The 15,509-nt window shown below is 41.9% G+C and overlaps 1 protein-coding gene across 1 annotated transcript in view; it reads left to right on the top strand.

The window, feature by feature from the left end:
- The window catches only part of LOC146368802 (inactive double-stranded RNA-specific editase B2-like), a 40,784-nt gene that overhangs the window by 23,475 nt on the left and 1,800 nt on the right, over positions 1-15,509 (top strand). The window contains exons 3-9 of the mRNA XM_084911704.1: positions 836-1,785; positions 6,748-6,865; positions 8,761-8,929; positions 9,690-9,847; positions 11,384-11,537; positions 11,638-11,819; positions 12,775-12,956. Of these exons, the coding sequence (XP_084767830.1) occupies positions 836-1,785; positions 6,748-6,865; positions 8,761-8,929; positions 9,690-9,847; positions 11,384-11,537; positions 11,638-11,819; positions 12,775-12,956 (1,913 nt within the window). The remainder of the gene's footprint in view (positions 1-835; positions 1,786-6,747; positions 6,866-8,760; positions 8,930-9,689; positions 9,848-11,383; positions 11,538-11,637; positions 11,820-12,774; positions 12,957-15,509) is intronic.

The following is a 15,509-nucleotide window of genomic DNA, read 5'->3' on the forward strand; positions in this document are numbered from 1 at the left end:
TGACACAAACTCTTTATGTACCTGAATGGTTTAAGTACACTCATGATTTAAGTACATGGAGACACAATGGATGTGTGCACTTCAGATTTAGTCTCTGTTTAGACTTTATTGGAAATGTTAGCATGCTAACAAACTAAACTAAAATGGTAACTAGGTAGCTAAAAAAATCGTATGCCTGGTAAATATTAGCGTATTTGGCATTAACTGTCCTTTCCATGGACAGATGAAACCAAAGTGGAGATGTTTGGCCATAATTCCGGAGTTCCGGATTTGGCATGAACCACAAAAAGCATATCAGCACAAACAACAAGTGGCGAAGGAGGGATGATTTGGGCTTGTTTTTCAGCCACAGGATCTCACAGGTCGACCATGAACTCCTCATGAAGTCTTCTGCAGTCAAATGTGAAGCCATTTTTCTAACAGCTAAAGCTTGGCTGAAATCAAATCACAGGATACAAGCTGAAAAATAAAAGAATCATTGTGTTGCAATGGCCGAGTCAAAGTCCTCAACCTGACTGAAAGGTTGTCACGGGACCTTAAAAGAGCTGTGCATTAATGAATGTCCAAAAACCTCAATGAACTGATGCAACGCTTTAAAGAAGAGTTGACCAAAACGCCTCAACATCGATGTGAGAGACTGATGAAGTCTCAGAAAACAAGTTATTTCCTCAAAAGTTGGTCCTATGAGCTTTTGAATCATAGGGTTTACTTAGCTTAGTTTTAGAGTCCAGTTAAAATGTTTTAATCATGTGGCTGTGTAAGAAAGCTGATGATTTTCATGTACAATAAAGCAGGACAGGATTTCTCACTGTGAACACTTTGATCTTGTAAACAGGTACCAGCAGTTTGGAGGTGAAGGAGAATCAGGATGACAAATGCCAGGTGGAGCGTGACCTCCTTAGAAAGTATCACCCATCAACTTTTTGCACAACTTTCCCCAGAAATGGACAAAGAGCTTTGAAGAGGAAGCAGCCGCTGGTGGACGGAAAAGACCAGCTGCTCTACCAAAGTCACTCGACCTGTAAAAGAGCAGCTTGGGGTGTGACTCAGAAGAACGCACTGGTGCACCTGAATGAGCTACGACCAGGCCTGCAGTATGATATCACATCAAAGACTGGCCCGCTGCACGCACCGGTGTTTTCTGTAGCCGTGGAAGTAAACGGCTTCCACTTCGAGGGCCGAGGACCAACTAAAAAACAGGCCAAGATGAGGGCTGCAGAGCAGGCTCTCCAGTCATTCATTCAGTTCCCAAACGCCTCCCAGGCTCATGCCACCATGGGGAACTTCACCAGCACACCTGTGGACTTCACAGCAGATAAAGTGGATATTCCCAACGGATTTTTCAAAGAGTTTGAGCCGTCGGTGCTTCGGAACTGTGATCTACTCCACTGCAACGCAGCAAAAAAGGAGGTCTTCTCCAGCATTTACAACCACAGAAGACTTGTTCGTCTAACACTGGACTTGGTGTCCTCTACAAATCCAAAAAGACGAGCAGTCACCACCTCACTGTTAGAGGACCTCAGTCCAGTAGCACTGCTCAATGAGCTGCGACCGGGGCTCAGGTACATGTGCCTGACTGAGAGAGTTCCTGGCAGGCCGATGAAGACTTTTGTTATGGTGGTCAGGTTGGAGGGGCGGGTGTTTGAAGGGTGTGCCCCCAGTAAAAGACTGGCCAAGGCCAAAGCAGCAGCAACTGCCCTACAGTCTCTTTACAACATAAGTCTGGGACCAGAGAGGACCTTCATGGGCCTGCAGGACAGCAGGGCCAAAAATCAGCTACCTCAGGTGAGTATTTTACCTCTACTCTCCTTTTATAAGTATAGTAATAAAAAAGGAGTTGTATATGGAAAGAAGTGAGGGAATAGTTTCACTCAGGTCATCTGTAATGAGTAAATAAACAAATTTTAATGAGTTGATTTTCAAAAACATGTCCTGCTTACATGGATGAAAAACTGTATTGAGCTTCGAGTCACCTACCTGAGCAGACCCAAAAAGGATCGGGGAGCACGTGGACCAGAGCCCCAGCTAAAAGTCAGTCAGCCATCAATCAGTGCGCCCCAGGGTGGCTGTGGCTACAATGTAGCTTGCCATCACCAGCGTGTGAATGTGTGTGTGAATGGGTGGATGACTGGATGTGTAAAGCGCTTTGGGGTAAAATGTTGAAAAGACAAAGACATCACACTCTCTAAATCTGCCTTTTTTTTCACCTTTCCGGTGATCTTTGTTAATTAAACACAAATAACTGAATAGTAACTGGAATTTTTTTTTTTTTTAAAGAAAACACAGGATTTTGAAGGTAAAGAGATAAACTGACAAAAACTGGGAGCAAATCAAGATGCAGCATCCAAAGCTGAAAAATGAAGCCAATGCAGATGTGCCCAAAACTGCAGCTCCTGTAGGGAATCCAAAAGGAGAGTCAATCCAATCAGATAATGAGGGCGGAAAAAGGGGGACTGTAAACAAAACACATATACAATAAACAGCAATTTCTCTGTTCTTACGTTTTTCTATGCAGATTTCTCCAACCCTGATCATAATAACATAAAACCAGTATTGATCTGGTTTTGTTTACAGTTGTGCAACACTTGTTTGTGTCTTTGTTTCACAACAGTACCAAGATGTGACACGTTTCAGTGTTTCACTTTCCCCATTACAACAAGCAAGAGAAAACACGAGGGAAGTGGAAACACCAGGCTAACAAGGCACAGCTGAAAGTAATTAAGACAATAACAAAGGAAGTCAACCTAATGGAAAAGCACAAGAGACAAATGACTAACCATGTAATCATAAGGATGAAGACAACAAGAGACGACTGGGGTGGGAAGAAAAACCAAAACACATGAAACCAAATACCAACAAACCAGCAAGGCACAAAACCCGAATCCTTAAAACATAAAGTCCTGTTAAAATCACTAAACATAACTTCTAAACTAAAATCCTGAATGAGAAAAACAACAGACCGTGACAGAAACACACAGAGGACATGAAAAAGGAAAACATCACATCAAAGATGGAGTTAGAAGATGGTCAGAGATAGGGCTGTTCGATATAACGATATATATCGGATGATGATATAAAAACGTCTATCGTTTCATTTTACGCTATCGTTTGTTTCGTGGTGTCGCAAAATAAACTGTTTACGGCAACATTTGTTCATCGTTTTGATGGTCACTGTAGTGGCTATATTAATTTCTTAAAGTTCTCTATTTCTCTTATATTTAATATTACCTCACTACGAATGTAAGTAAGTAAGTAAGTAAGTTTATTTATTAAGCGCTTTTCATAGACAGGTAGTCACAAAGCGCTGAATGGACAAGCGCCTGTTTTTATGAGTTGTCCTTAGCAACAAAGACGGTAACACCATCGCGTGTCCGCTTGTTTATGTTCCACACAAACCTTTCACAATAAAGCTCAAGATCCTGTTGAGACTTTTCAAAATAAACTGAATCACGTGAAAGAGCAGATTATTTACGGATGAGAAGTAAAAAAATGCCGCCAGGTGCTAAAAAATAAACCTTAGACTCAAACGTTAGAACAGGCTTTTCCCCGCAGCACGCCGTGTAATAAATACTCACAAAGAAAACGGCGGCCGCTACAACTTATGTCTAAAAATGTATCGTTTCATGCATCGGTTAAAACACTCGACTCCAGCTACATGACGCGCAGCTGGAAACACTTCACACAAGACGAGCTGCCCGAGATTCACAGAATTTACAGAAAATGTTACATTTTTGTGATTTATATCGTTATCGGGACGATAGAATTCTTATTGGTCATATCGCACAGCCCTAGTCAGAGACAACAAAACTGTTCCCCAGATGTTTGTTTTGTGCCCACCATTTTTATAGTGAGGTGACTAAACGTTAACAAACTGCAACATTGTTCTCCTCTTACATCCTGTGGGTCCTCGCTTTGAAACTCCATGTCAGCTTCAAGTCGTGACACTGAATTTCTCCCTCATCTCTTTAGCATTTGCCATTGTTCGAAGCAGTCTGGATAAATGGGTGTGAGGTGCACCGTATGCTACCAAATGGAGTGTGCTGCACATCAGCATGGCCATCATGTCCTGAGGCCTGAGAGCTGGATGGTGTCCTGCACACTCCTCTGCAGCATCTAAACAGCTTCATTATGTCTCAGAGCCGCGGAGAATTGTCCCCGACGTCTTTTACTGTCGTGCTGCCGTGTTTTATGAATACAAGGCGACTCGTCTCCTCGGATCGACTCCGGGGAGATGAAGGGAGTGACTGGGCATAAACCCTTTTACACAGTTGTTGAAATATGCAAATGATAATGGAGAAAGACAGATATGTACGTACTTCATTGAAGGCTGAGGGAGGTTTGATGAGAGGATCCACTGATGGGTGGGTGCAATGGCGACATTTTGGGTGAAAAAGGGGATTCAGATGCTTTGATTTTGAACAAAAAGCACTTTTACATGGCTGTATGCTGATACACCAATAAGTGAACAATTTGCCAAATCCTCCCTCCTCCTCCTCTTTGTGTGGAATTTTTATTTCCCATCATTTGGCATCAGCCCTCCCTCCTTCGCTTCAATATGAGCTGTCTGTCAGACGGCGTGACGCATTAATGAACATTATTACAGCACATTAGGGATGAAGGAGGAGCGGCAGCGGAGCAAGGAGATAGAGGTGGAGCAGGAAGGCGGTGTGAAGAGCATAATAATCCAACAGATAATTGTTTAACACACTCATTACACACGACCTTGTGCCACTGTCATCCAGAAAATGTTGAGCTTGAGAGTTTCACTCAAAATAAGCTCGCTCGGACCACAGAATAGTTTGAACCTTTAAAAGGTGGTCGTTGAGAACATGCTGGGTTAGCATTACTGGAAGTTTATATGGTTAGAAATATAAAAAAGACATTAAAGTGTGACACTTTCTTTTTAAAGGGGGCCTGTTCTTCTCATTTCCAGCTCCCTATTTCTGTCCCTAGTTTCTAATAGCATAGCTTAGCATGATCCACTGGCTTTGATTCGGCAGCTTAGTTCATTCTCTTATCGTTGCTCTGACTGATCTGAGGAACTTAAGATCATGTGCCTCATCACTTGAGCCAAGGTGTGAAAAAAAGCGTGTGGGTCATTATCAGCAGAGCTTTCACTTGACTTTATCAGACTGCTGTTTTCTTTCAGTTTATTGTTGCTTGATTGTCCGTTAAAAGATTTTATTTAAAGGTTTATTCTCTGAGCTCTGAACGTCATCGTGAGCTTCAGCCAGATCTGATCCAATAAATATAGATTTTTTGTTTGTTTTGAAAAAGCAGAGAAATTTACACAAGTTCGGTTTTTGGTTTTTTTTAGCTAACTTGTTATTTACTATTCTTACTGTGGGATAAATAAAGTATTCTCATTCTGATAAATTCCATAATAAAGTACACAAATCGGATCTTTAAATGTAAATTTTGCAACAGAAAAAATATTATTCTGAGTGTAAGTAACAAACTGTTTCCTAGTGATATTTCTAAAAACTCTACCTTTGGTAACATCCAACATTCCTGTCAGTTTCTGTGACAGGAATCTTCCCACAACAGACTAGAATAAATATTTTAAAGTCCAGACAGTCAGTGGAAGTATAGTTTACCTCCAATCACATCTGAATTTACCATAATATGAATTATTAGCAGTTACTACAAGGCTCAATTCAGACAGTCAAATATTTAATCTGCTGTCCCCAAACTGAGGGAACAGACTGATGTGCTGGGCAGTCTCTTATCCTGCAAATATTCAGCAGACGGTAAATAGAAGGACATTGAGCAGGGCTGCTGTTTAGTTTAAACTTCCTGTTGTTTTGATGCTGTTCCTTTACCTTACTGTAACCTCCAGGTGTCTCTCAAAAGAGTGACAGGCCTGAAATATCAAACAATGAGAGATATTTTGGGATTGTGACACCTCTTCCTTCGAAAACTGGGGGAGTTAATTGATAGAAAACTCTCGGCCATCGCTGACAAACTGTCGGATTTTTAGATGAGCTCATGCGCTCGTAGTCTTGGGGAATATGGCATTAACACAAGTTTACCCAGCCAACTTTTCAGACAAAGTGAAGGAGCATTAAAAACTGTTAACATCTGTGGGTATTTGATGAATAGAGCAAGTTTTATCAACAAAAATGGTAAAAATACTGCAAAAATGTATGAATCACAAATCATTTATTCATTATATATAAAATAAAAATATAGTTTTAACAGTCCCATAGTTATTTGATCATCTGTGCAACACTTCATCAGCTAAAGGTACTTTTTGTATTTACAAGCAAAACTAAACTAAAACTTTCGCCACTAGAGGGCAGAGTTTTCCCTTGAGTGTTTTACTGTAGTTGTTCATTGACAGCATGCAAAGTTATCCATTGCTGTGTGTGCGCTCTGGCTGGTGTATCCTTTCTTCTCATGCTGGAATGAGGACAGTTTCACTGTGTTTGCACAGATGTGGAGAACAGCTGCCTGAACAAACACATTTATTTGCTTTGTGCTACAGTTAGCCATAGCGAGTTGTCACAATCTGGCCAATAGCCAGTGATAAAGAGGAAAGACAAGCTAGGTAGACCACTTTATGTCACTAAAAGATTAAAAAAATGGGGTTTAGTGCTTCCGTTGTAACAGTATATTACATGGTTACATTCCTAAAGCTTAAAACAAAGACTAACAGGCAACAGTATCCTCTGAATAATGAAGCATCTCGTGATCTTCAACAAAAACACACTTTCAGTTTGTATCCTCAGTTTTCTTTTTCTGTAGTTCTTTGCAGAGTCAATCTTCCACTTGGTGAGAGAGAAATACACAGCGCTCGCAGACAGCTGTTCCTCTACCTCGCACGCCCGACACAAGGTGCTGGCAGGGATCGTGATGACCAGAGGTGAGTGTTGGCGCTATGATGGTCAAAAAGTATGACCTAATTCGACCTTGAAGAAGAGGTCAGAGGTCCAAAGTAACGTGATCACATATCATTCCTTACATGCCGATCTGTTGTCAGTACAAAAAGTAATAGTAATAAACATTAACAGTAACAAAACAAACCAGTTAAATCTATTGACCTTCAAGAAGAGGTCAGAGGTCAAATACACAGCGCACTTGTAAAAATCTTAGTTTCTAAAAGTTCATACGTTTTATCCATTTTCAACTAATAAATCTGTAAATTGATGTTGTAGAATAGAAAAGTTTCCAGGCAGAATTACACACAACAACACTTCCTCCAAACACATAACCTCCTTAGCATAAAGCGACCCAAAGTATGAAGCATAAAGTGGTGAAATGACCAGTTTTCTAACTGGAGCACAAAGGACTCTTTTTGTAACTGTGCACCTGCAGGAACAATGTGTTTTGTTTCAGTTCATCTGAAGTAACACCGAGCCACACCTTTGACCGTATTCCTTACTCAGATTTCTGTCATGGAGAACAACAAACACCTGTTTGTTGTTTCATTGAGGTTTAAAAACGGGAGCGACCTTCAGGAGAAACGTCCTTCCCTCCTGCAAAAATATGTTTTTGTAAAGCAATTAATTGAACTTTGGTATTTAGTCCAGTGAACAGTAGCATCATGTAATCTTTGTTGTCATTCATCACAGTAGTGTGCTTTCTTCATCAGGTATCTTTTAAAAGAAAAGAGACATGCACCCATAGGGCATCCTGTGTAGGCTTTGTTTTTCATTATCTGAAAGAGTCATACATCATCTACATTCGTACTTTACACACTCCCACTTAAGTCACAAAAAAGCACTTTGGGCTTTGCTCTTTTCTCTAATTTGTGCCTCGTCGTCTCCTCCATCCTCCAGCCTGAAATTAGCCTCTCTAAATTTAAAAGAACAAATTACAAGTCCAGAGTTATTCCTAAATTGTTCTTTATAACTGCTTCACATCTCCTCCTTAATTATTAAAGATCGTTAATTATTATAATATCTGATTTTATTTTACTTCTCTTCCACTTTTTAATTTTCTCTATCTCTTGCTTTTAAGCCCCGTCTGATGCCATTTCACCTTTATCCTTGTAAACATTTTATTTCTGTTTATTAGATTATAATTCTGTGATGGACTTCATACAAAGTGTTGTAGAATTAAGTGAGAGGAGTGTGTGTAGGTTATGTTGCTTTGCTGATGCTGTTGATACTGATCAGCGACAGTCTGATGCAAATATCTGAGACAGGGTGGGATTGTTAATGCAGAAACTATAGGAGGTTCACATCTATGACCTTAGGAGCTGTGATCTGACATGGCGAACACCCAGTGAGTTTAAAATATTGCTCTTTATTTCACAGAAATCCTGCATCATAGTGACACAGTTATCAGTCAGTCCTGGTTCTGTTCTCTGGCTCGCTTCATGTTATCGTTCGCTCGGCTTTTTGTCATCTGAAATTTGACGCAGACGCAGCAGCGTCCGATCTTCTAACAGGATGTTTTGCCACTTGTCTGGGCTCATCATTTAAAGCAATCAAAGAGTCGCCCCGGATCAGAGGCGAGACAGCCCTGTGAATGTTTGATGAGGTCGGATAGAAGCACAACAGCCCCTCTTGGAGACGACGGAGTGATTGTTCAGTCATACACTTTTCATTAGCCCGTCTCAGCCTGTTAACGCTCCGGTTATGACCCGACACAGAGGCGGAGGGGAGGAAAAGAGGAAATGCCTCGTTTTCCTGTTCCCTGAGTGAAATAAGATGGCCCGTTTCAGCGGCAGCATGCCAGCAGTCTCGTTCCATTAGAGCCAATCACAATCATCCTGCCTGTCAATTCCCACATGCTTCATTTCTCTCCCTCCAGGACTCGATCTTCGATCAGCCCAGGTTGTGTCTCTGGCCACAGGGACGAAGTGCTTGGACTTGGGTGGTGTGAGCGACTGTGGCTGTACGCTCACCGACTGCCACGCTGAAGTCGTGAGTCGACGGGCGCTGGTTCGATTCCTGTACAGTCAGCTGGAGCTGCTCCTCTGGTATGATTAGCAGTCTCTGATTTTCTTTGTGGCCTTAAAGTGGTTGGTCAAATATCAGCGTTGGAGGGTTGGCTGTAAATATGAGTTAAATATGGCATTATAAATAAATCGCATCGTTCACAGATCTGAAGTGCAAATGACACATATTCTGAAAACTTTGGATAGATTTTCTTATTAAGTATTTTTATTCATTTTCCAATAAAATGTTCATGTTTTTGATAGATGAGGCTTAACATTGTGTCCAGTTTTATGTGGATTTTGTCTTTTTGGACAGTTTTCTAATACCTGGATTAAACCTAGTGCTGAACTAAGGTTTTAGTTTATAGGACGAGAGTTAATCCATATTACCTGGTGAATTAAACTACTGTGTCTCTGCCCACATCTGTGTCTTCGATGTGGGCTTGAGGTCAAAATACACAGGCCCTCTGATTAATGGTCTTTTTTTTTTTTTCAGTGGATTTTTTAAAAATGTATTTTGTTCAGTTTTGGGTGATATTTGCTATTAAACCTAGTTTAGCCTCTTTTTGTGTTACATTCGTGTTCATTTGCATTAGAAATGTTAAAAAATATTATTTTGTGTAAGTTTCTAGCCGTATTTTGCCATTAGAAATGTACATTTTTAAGTTTTTTCATTATTTATGTGTGCTGCTGTGTTATTTCACAAAAAAAGATGAAAATTGTTTTCGTCCTTTTTGCTCCTTGTTGTAAAATAGTGTTTTTGTTTTGTTGTTTTTCCTGTCTGATCGTTTCCTCTCTGAAGCAAGCCAGTGGACAGCGAGGATCAATCGATCTTTACACCAAATAAAAGCTGCGGTGATGGCTTCCGGCTGCGGGAGGGCGTCCACTTCCACATGTACGTCAGCTCGTCGCCGTGTGGAGACGCTCGACTCAACTGCCCCTACGAGACCACAGCTGCATGTGAGAGGAACACATTTAGATTGTTTAAGTAAAGCCTCTGTGCATCATTTGCAAAGCTTCTGACCACATCTTCTAAATACTCCCACGTTACACCTCTGCTGATCCAGTTGCACTGGCTCCCCATAAAATTCAGAATCCACTTCAAGATTTTGACTTTGACATTCAGGGCTCTGCATGGACAAGCACCAACCTATATCAGAGATCTTTTACATCAGTACATCCCCAGCAGGTCCCTGAGGTCATGTGATCAGGGCTTCCTGGTCGTCCAACATACAAGGCTGAAATCAAAAGGCGATAGAGCGTTTGTAACTGTGGCCCCCAGACTCTGGAACTCCCTTCCTTTAAGCCTGAGATCTGTGGACTCATTGGTTTCATTTAAAAAACAGCTAAAAACCATCTTTTTAAACTTGCTTTTGGTTGATTTCTGTTTTTCTGTTTTAGTTTTTCTGTGAAGCACTTTGTGATTTCTGTCTTGAAAGGTGCTATACAAATAAAACTTTACTTACTTACTTACTTACGATTGTTATTATCGTGATGATCCTACAGGAGCCCATTAGAGGTCCATTAAATCAATTTAAAAAGTGGAAAAACATATGAAAATGATCTGGATGCTGATTCTGTTGCGTTATCAGATCTAAAGCATCCAGATCCGGGCTTCAGGAGACAGGAATGATGAACAAAAACTAGAAGAAAACTAAAAACACTTCAAAAGTCTCAAGCATAAAAGATCAAGGCTGAAAAACAACAGCACAGGGAAAATACAGGGAGTGGATAATTAGGAATAAAATGCCATATAAACCAGAACTGCAGGCTGAAATGACAGCTGAACGAGCCCAGGTACACAAACAGATCGTGTTAACAGGTGGGAACAAACAGCAAAGATCAAACAAGAAAGGTGGAAGCAGTGCGAGCAGGGCGCACAATCACAACAGAGGGAAACAGGATGTTATGGTCCTAATCAGCTTACCCAGCATTTCCAAGTTTTGTTTTCCTAATTTCCTTTGAGATGCTTGATTTACTTCGCACTTATATTGCTGAGTATTTTGTCCTATTTAGTATACTTAGTTCTGATCCTGATTACTAGTTGCTTTTCTTTTGTGCCAAGTCTCTTACATTAAATTGTGTCGGCGCTTTCCCGGCTTAGTTTTGCTTCCTGTGTCTCATCTTCTCTGATTCAGTTCAGCTGTGTGTTGTTTTCCCAGCTCTCTCCACTCTACTGTCCCTGTCTCCCCTTGTCCTTTCTCAGTTCTCCCTGCCCTGGTGTTTCCCTGCCCCCATGTTTGAGCACTAGTGTGTTTTCCAGGTTTTTGTTTTCCTATTTTGTTCTTAATGTTTCACCTTTGTGCAACCAGCCTCCAGCCCACAATAAACAGCTCGCCCTCCTTTAATCCTCCCTGCCTTTGTATCTTGCATGTGGGACAAGCTCATGACACAGGAAGTAAAAACTGCGTGATTTGAAACTAACGATTTGGACCTTTGTAAATGTTTTTCTTTAGCAGAGATGATGCTTCTGCCAATACTTTCTTCTTGTGTCAGATCCCAGCAGGAGATTTCGCTGCCACCTCAGGGTGAAGGTAAAGGGAGGTGAGGGGACGCTGCCCATCACGGCACGGAGAGCCAATCAGAAATGGGATGGCTTATCGCCCAGTAAACCTCTCGTTACCATGTCATGTACAGACAAACTGGCAAAGTGAGTTATATTAAAGGCTTAGTGTAGTTTATTCATTATGTTTCTTTACTGCTGTGCTTTCACTTGTGTCACCAACACAGTGGTGTGGTTACCTCTGCAGGTGGAGCGTTGTGGGCCTCCAAGGGGCTCTCCTGTCTCACCTGGTGGAGCCGGTTTACCTCCAGAGCCTAACAGTGGGCACGCTCAGCCACACGGGTCACCTGGGTAGAGCTATGGCACGCCGCCTCGCGCCCATCAAACACCTCCCCTTCCCCTACAGACGACAGCAGCTGCTGCTCGGCTGTAAGTTTAAATGATGATGATGATGAATGAGCCAGAAACCACAGCTCAGTTCTTGTGACACTTAGGGGAGGTCCTGAAGCTGTGCCGAAGTGGGTTCTTAATAGCACTAAATATGCTACGAAAAGTACAAAAGCAAAAGCCGAGTAGTTACCGTGAGCAATAAGAGGCACTAAAATCTGAAATGCCATCACCAATCAAAGCTCTAAGGTTGTCATATTAAGAAAAACACAGGTTAGCAGAGTCTTGTGATGCTCATTCACTCTTCAGTATTTTCATTTTTTGACTCTAGGGTAGCTTGGCATGATTCACAGGTCAAAATAATCCTTATTTGTCTGGGCTTCAGTCCAGTCTGATGTTTAATGGGAAACACAGGTTCATGTCTGAGATGATCATATTAGGGATTTCACCTCTGCTGACATCATAATATTTGAAATATGAATTTGAAATCTTTAGGGAAATTGTGCTTGGTTTAAACTGAACGTGTACCATCCATCCATTTACTTCCACTTATCCAAAATTTGAACGTATGGAGTAAATTTCATTTGACCAGATGCCATTAAATGTAACATTTTATATTGTACTTATGTAACAAACAAGTCTTAGCCTGATGTTTTAGAGATGTCTGAAGCCTGTTGTCAGAAATGTAAGAACGCTCCAGCCTGTCTACTCAACAATCAAGAGGAACACAGCCTGAAATGATCCTGAAATAAACTCTGTGCACCTCAATCAGAGGGAGCAGATTAAAATTAAATATGCAAATCAAGATATTTGCGATTCCAGCAACAAAAGAAAATCCAGTTGAGCAGAAGCTTTGTTTGTATGATATGCATAATTATATCATTGGAAGCGAGATTATTAGGTCCAGGTTGGACAGTGGGTGCATCAAATTTACAAAAAAATCTGTGTTTTCAGGAGGAAACGTCTACAGGTGTGTGTTTCCATGTTTGCCACGCAGGTTTGAGCAGCAGGGACGCCCGGCCAGCAGGGAAGCCTCCCAACGTCAGCGTGAACTGGAGCTGCGGTGATGGAGGCTGGGAGGAAATCAGCACCTCCACAGGGAGGAGGAAGGACTCAGGGACGCCATCGCGGCTCTGCAGGCGCTCGCTGTTTGCCCGCTGGCTGAGGCTGCAGCAGCAGGTGAGACAATCGCAGAGCTGAACCAGTGAAATGTTACACAGCTTCAAACGAGGAGACACCCCAGTCGGTCAGACGAGCTCGGCGCTCATGAAGAATTAGGGTTTGATCACATGGATCTATAAACCTGCATTTTTTCTAGTGACCAGCAGGGGGTGGCACCTCTGGTTCTTATTCTATAGAGGTCTGTGGGAAAATTACCCACTTCACACTTGACTTGTGTATTCAGTAAACATGTTCATGATGGGATTGTGGTATTAAATGGTAGCTCCAGGTTTTATTTAATGTAATATGATGCTCATTTTGTAAATTGTGCTCATTATTAGTATTCAGATGGATGATAAAGCTCAGTATGCTTTAGGGGGTGCTGTTTTATTCTGTTAAACTTAAAACTAAAGACTGGGACCATAAACTCTGAGGTATTTCTTCTATACAGCCCCCTGCTGACCATTCAAAATAACGCAGGTTAAAATGCTTTTTTATATAAGTGAAATAGGGGGAGCTACAGTGTGCCGCAAACGCCCTTCTTTAAAAACTGGCTGTAAATGATTATTGAAGCAGCACTGACTTATTCACATCATCACATGACATGAAATGATTATAAATACTAAAAGCATGCTGGTAAATTAAAGCACAAGTCACAGAAGCATGAATTTCTTAAGCTGAAATCATCTGAGCTCTGCCTCAGACCAAAGCCATCTACATTATAATGATGTCTTTGAAAGAGAGGTCTAATTTCCTCTGTGAAATTAAAATATGTATGCAGAATGCACTGTGTTGAACCAAATGGCTTCAGTTTAAAGTTTGATGACGGCAGCCAGAGTCGTGATTATTTAAAGAAGCGTCTGAAATCGCTGCAAGAAAAGACAAAGCCACGGCCCAGGAGAGAGAAAACCCACACTTTTAGATTCAGTTTAAAGAATTGAAATGAGGAGAAATAACCTCAGAGTTTGTTATGGATGTGTGACGGTGTGGACGTGCTGGGAGACCAGACAACAAACAAACACATAACTCTCTATAATGCTTTATTATCATTAGTTTGAAGGGAAACTCGATCACTCACACTCCAGCTGCATCAACACAGATCTCGTGCGAAGGCTCTAAATTAATCAGCTCATAGACGTATTAGAACATTAAAAGTCTCTCCAAGTGCAACAATCGCCGCCCTGCATCAAAAATGGCTGCAGTGCAATTTACAAAAACTGCAGGGTGGCTCCGAAGCACACGGCCAGATGCTGAGGTTGTTTCAGCCTCCAGCAATGTTGAAAACCAGGAAAGATCGCTCATAGCACTGTGACGGTATCACACAATATCAAATCTTTTACTGTTCTGAAGCTATTTGTCCCACTGAAGGAATACAGACAATGTGCTTATTTAAGCCTAAAGAAATCTCTTGTAGCAGATCAGCCCAACTTCACTAATCCTCCGAGCATCACTGGTATTTAGTTTTCTGGCTTCGTTTATGTCTGAAGTCATAGCAAGGATGTAGTTTTTAAGAAACTACTTACTACTTTAGTACTTGGGGTCCAGCATTTAGCCCTGGCACTAAGGGGTGGAGTGTCAGGGGTGATTTGTGACAGAAAGATAGCAGGAGGAGCGGAAGGGAAGGTTTATAACGTGGAGATGGTGGCGCTGACAAAAAGACGGGGCTGAGGTGGAGGTGCTCAGATTTTCATTGGGAGTGACAGCATCAGGAGCGAGTACATCAAGAGTACAGTTCAGGCGAAGCTGTGTGGAGACAAAGTGCAGAGGAGGATGGTGGGTATATTTGACAGAGGATGTTAAAGATGGAGCTGCCAGGCAGGAGGAAAGGAGGAAGACCAGAGAGGAGCTTCCTGGATGTAGGACATACAGAGGGATGGTGTATGCTAGACTCAGATGATCTGCTGTGGAGATCCCTAAAGGGAGCGGACCAAAAGGAGGAGGAGGAATACTTCAGTCAGATTGTGGTGTGTCATTTTAGATAGAAGTCACCAGGTCTATCTCTCTAAGACTAAAGGTGTTGAATGAATGTGGAGGGTTTTTAACTCTCAGCCGCTCCTCAGCGTCTGTTTGCTTTCAGGAGTTGAAGACTGGAGATGGAATCAGTTCTGCTAGCAAAGACTAGATGGGTTGTAGATCTTCACTGGTGGGAGGCAGCAGTGCATTTCCAGAATGGAAGCTGGAAGTTACAAACTGGGTCCATTCCAAACCCGAATGAGACATCCCTTCATGGCTCTCCAGACTCCATGCTTACCCGTTAATACCAGGTGTGAGCAGGACCCAAGTTTCACACTGGACCATAATTGGCTGTCAGACTGTAGGAACTTTCCTCCTTCAGCAGACGGATTTGAAAACCGTCTTTTACTCATTTACATTTTCAGTTTGAACACTTTTCTGACGTCCTGACTTGTCACACTCTGCTGGGTATGACGAACAACATTAATGCCCATCCAGGCATGTCACTCCCAGGTCCCAGCTGCTGAATCTCCACCTCTCCTGGAGCCATTGTTAATGTCATTAGTGCCACCTTAGTTTCCTGTGTCACCTCAAAGTGACACCTGTCCATTTCCACTA

This window comes from Perissodus microlepis, chromosome 18 (assembly GCF_051167445.1).
Source record: "Perissodus microlepis isolate ML-2025 ecotype Zambia chromosome 18, ASM5116744v1, whole genome shotgun sequence".
NCBI lineage: Eukaryota > Metazoa > Chordata > Actinopteri > Cichliformes > Cichlidae > Perissodus > Perissodus microlepis.